This window comes from Cibotium barometz, unplaced genomic scaffold (genome assembly GCF_041138505.1).
Source record: "Cibotium barometz isolate CiBa-2024 unplaced genomic scaffold, ASM4113850v1 ctg412, whole genome shotgun sequence".
NCBI classification, from domain to species: domain Eukaryota; kingdom Viridiplantae; phylum Streptophyta; class Polypodiopsida; order Cyatheales; family Cibotiaceae; genus Cibotium; species Cibotium barometz.
Window position 1 is genome coordinate 172,489 of NW_028229439.1, and position 2,283 is coordinate 174,771.

The following is a 2,283-nucleotide window of genomic DNA, read 5'->3' on the forward strand; positions in this document are numbered from 1 at the left end:
ATCCATGAGAAATTACTTTGTGACCAAGGTCACATATCCTCTCGGCATATATGAGAAGTGGATCAACATTTTGAAGGCAATAAAGGAGAGGAAACTTGGTGGGCGATTGCCAACCATAACTTATATGAGTTGCTTAGTGGGCTTGAGTGAAGAGAATGTCAACCATAACTTATATGAGTTGCTTAGTGGGCTTGAGTGCATCCAGGATGAAATCGAGAATGGAACCATTGTATTATTCAAGTCCAAATAAGATAGGAATGTTGTTTTGACATTACAGAGAGGGCAATGATGATGAAGCAAGATAAGGTATTACAAGAGGAATTGCTAAAGATCTTCAACACAAAATGCTTAGCGAAGGTGTTCAATCAATGGCGCAAGCTTGTAGAATATTATCAAATTGGCAAGGAACAATATGAGTGCTTGCGTGCATGTTGTGAACCTTGGTTGAAGGCCAAATTACAAGTTGGAAAGACAACCCCTTATTTCCCTCCTGTATAGTTGTGAAATATGTGGAATGGATCATTAATGCAAGAGAAGGTATTTCTGCCTCCGAATCTTGTTTTTCATGGAAGGTTTATACTGGATGAATGGTAACTTAAGAGATCACATAGTTGAACCTAAACTTGAGGAGGAGGAGGATGATCCATGACCCGTTGAGTACACTCCATCCATAACCAAAACCACAAGATAGCCACAAAAATGTCCATGAATAGACAAGCACACCATTTTGAAAGTGAGAAAATGAATGATGTGTTGTTACATGTCGTACACAAGGGCCTGACGGTCTATGATCTTGGATGGTAGTGCTGATGTGAGCATAATCACCAAGAATTGTTGGGAGGCCTAGGGCAGCCCACCACTTGTAGGCCAAGCGGCTTGAAAAATCCATCACCATGAATGTGATGCCTATGGGCTTCGTTGTGTTTCTGTCGAGGAGCAAGATTTACTACAATGTGGAAGCTACATCCATACGTCGAACATACCTCCTCAACTAGAAATTAGTCCAGTTCTTTTGAGAACAAAACATCAATCCATCTTGCAAGGCACACTTCAATTTCCAAACCAAGAATCTCTATGTAGCCTATTACATTTACACACAGTTACATTATTACATTAACGTATTTCACGAAGATCCAACACATAATTACGTTAACGTATTTCACGAAGTTGTCAAGGAAAGGAGCGAAACGCGCTCCATGTTATGCGTATCAGGTGATGGAACGAGCCTTCATTTTACTTGCCATTGCGTATGGGAGCGCCTGTGTTGGCAGTGCCGTCTTGCGATGAGGAAGGTGTTGAGAGGCTGCTTGAGGGGATGAATTGCGGATCAAAGAATGATGAGAAAAAGAAAACGGAAGGATTAAAAAGCAGAGTGGTCTACTTTACCTGAGCTAGAGTTGGAGTGTGTCGGAGCTTTCGATCTCCCCCGGCGAGGACGTTGTTACGCCGCCACGCTCAAGCTGATCTCTGTAAGAACAAGTCCCCGCTAATTGCAGTTCCGTCACCTGTCTTCGCAAATCCTCGTTCTCTCTCAGGAGCTCTTCTTCCTGCCCGATCACGCACCCGCACAACCCTTATTAGAATCCGGCAGGCACACCAATCAAAGATGCAACCCACAAACTTATCAGCATCTACCTTTCTGACAAGGCTCTCCATTTGCTCCGACGTTAGTTCGTCCTGCAGCACAACATAAGATTAAGGCGAGATTTCTCAGTTGCTTGTCCACCGTTTACCAAAGATTGTAGACGTGTTCCTATCTTGCCTTTCTTAGACGGACGCTTCTTAGCCCTGACGCCATTTGGTCCTCGAGTTTCTCGAGCTCAGCGTATGAGAGAAGCTTGACCGCCTCCAATCCGCCATTCCACTGTCTGCGCATGACATCAGATACTCAGCAGTGATCTTCGCAAGTCAACTTACAAGATCTGGCCCGCTTGTGTACCTGTCGTCTCGTTGCAGCCTTTCCACCTCATTCTTCAGTAGCATTATCTCCTGCAGCATGAGGCAAGGCTGATTAATTCCGTCAATTCTATAATTCATTCCCGCCCCACTAATCCATAGCAAACCATGCCAGAAAAGGAAAAGAAGAAGAGCCTTAATATGCTCTCTATCACCTCATTAGAGCGTAGGACTGGTCGAAGATTGCCATGGCTCAGAGCAGACACAACAATAACGACTCAATGTGTCCACCGCGGACAAAAGTTTAGGTATTGCCAGGATCTCAAGATCTTTCACTTAAGATTAGCTACATCAAGAATGCACAATCTATCGTCAAAGTAAAGGTAT

The 2,283-nt window shown here is 43.9% G+C and overlaps 1 protein-coding gene across 1 annotated transcript; it reads right to left on the bottom strand.

Annotated features, from left to right (window-relative positions):
* Window positions 1-1,391: 1,391 nt before the first annotated feature.
* Window positions 1,392-2,037, bottom strand: LOC147602600 (uncharacterized). The gene is made up of 4 exons (XM_086797836.1): window positions 1,940-2,037; window positions 1,763-1,868; window positions 1,636-1,677; window positions 1,392-1,547 (listed from the first exon to the last, which is right to left on the bottom strand). Exons 1-4 carry the CDS (start codon window positions 2,035-2,037, stop codon window positions 1,392-1,394), a joined length of 402 nt encoding a protein of 133 aa, XP_086653962.1.
* Between the last annotated feature and the right edge of the window lie 246 nt (window positions 2,038-2,283).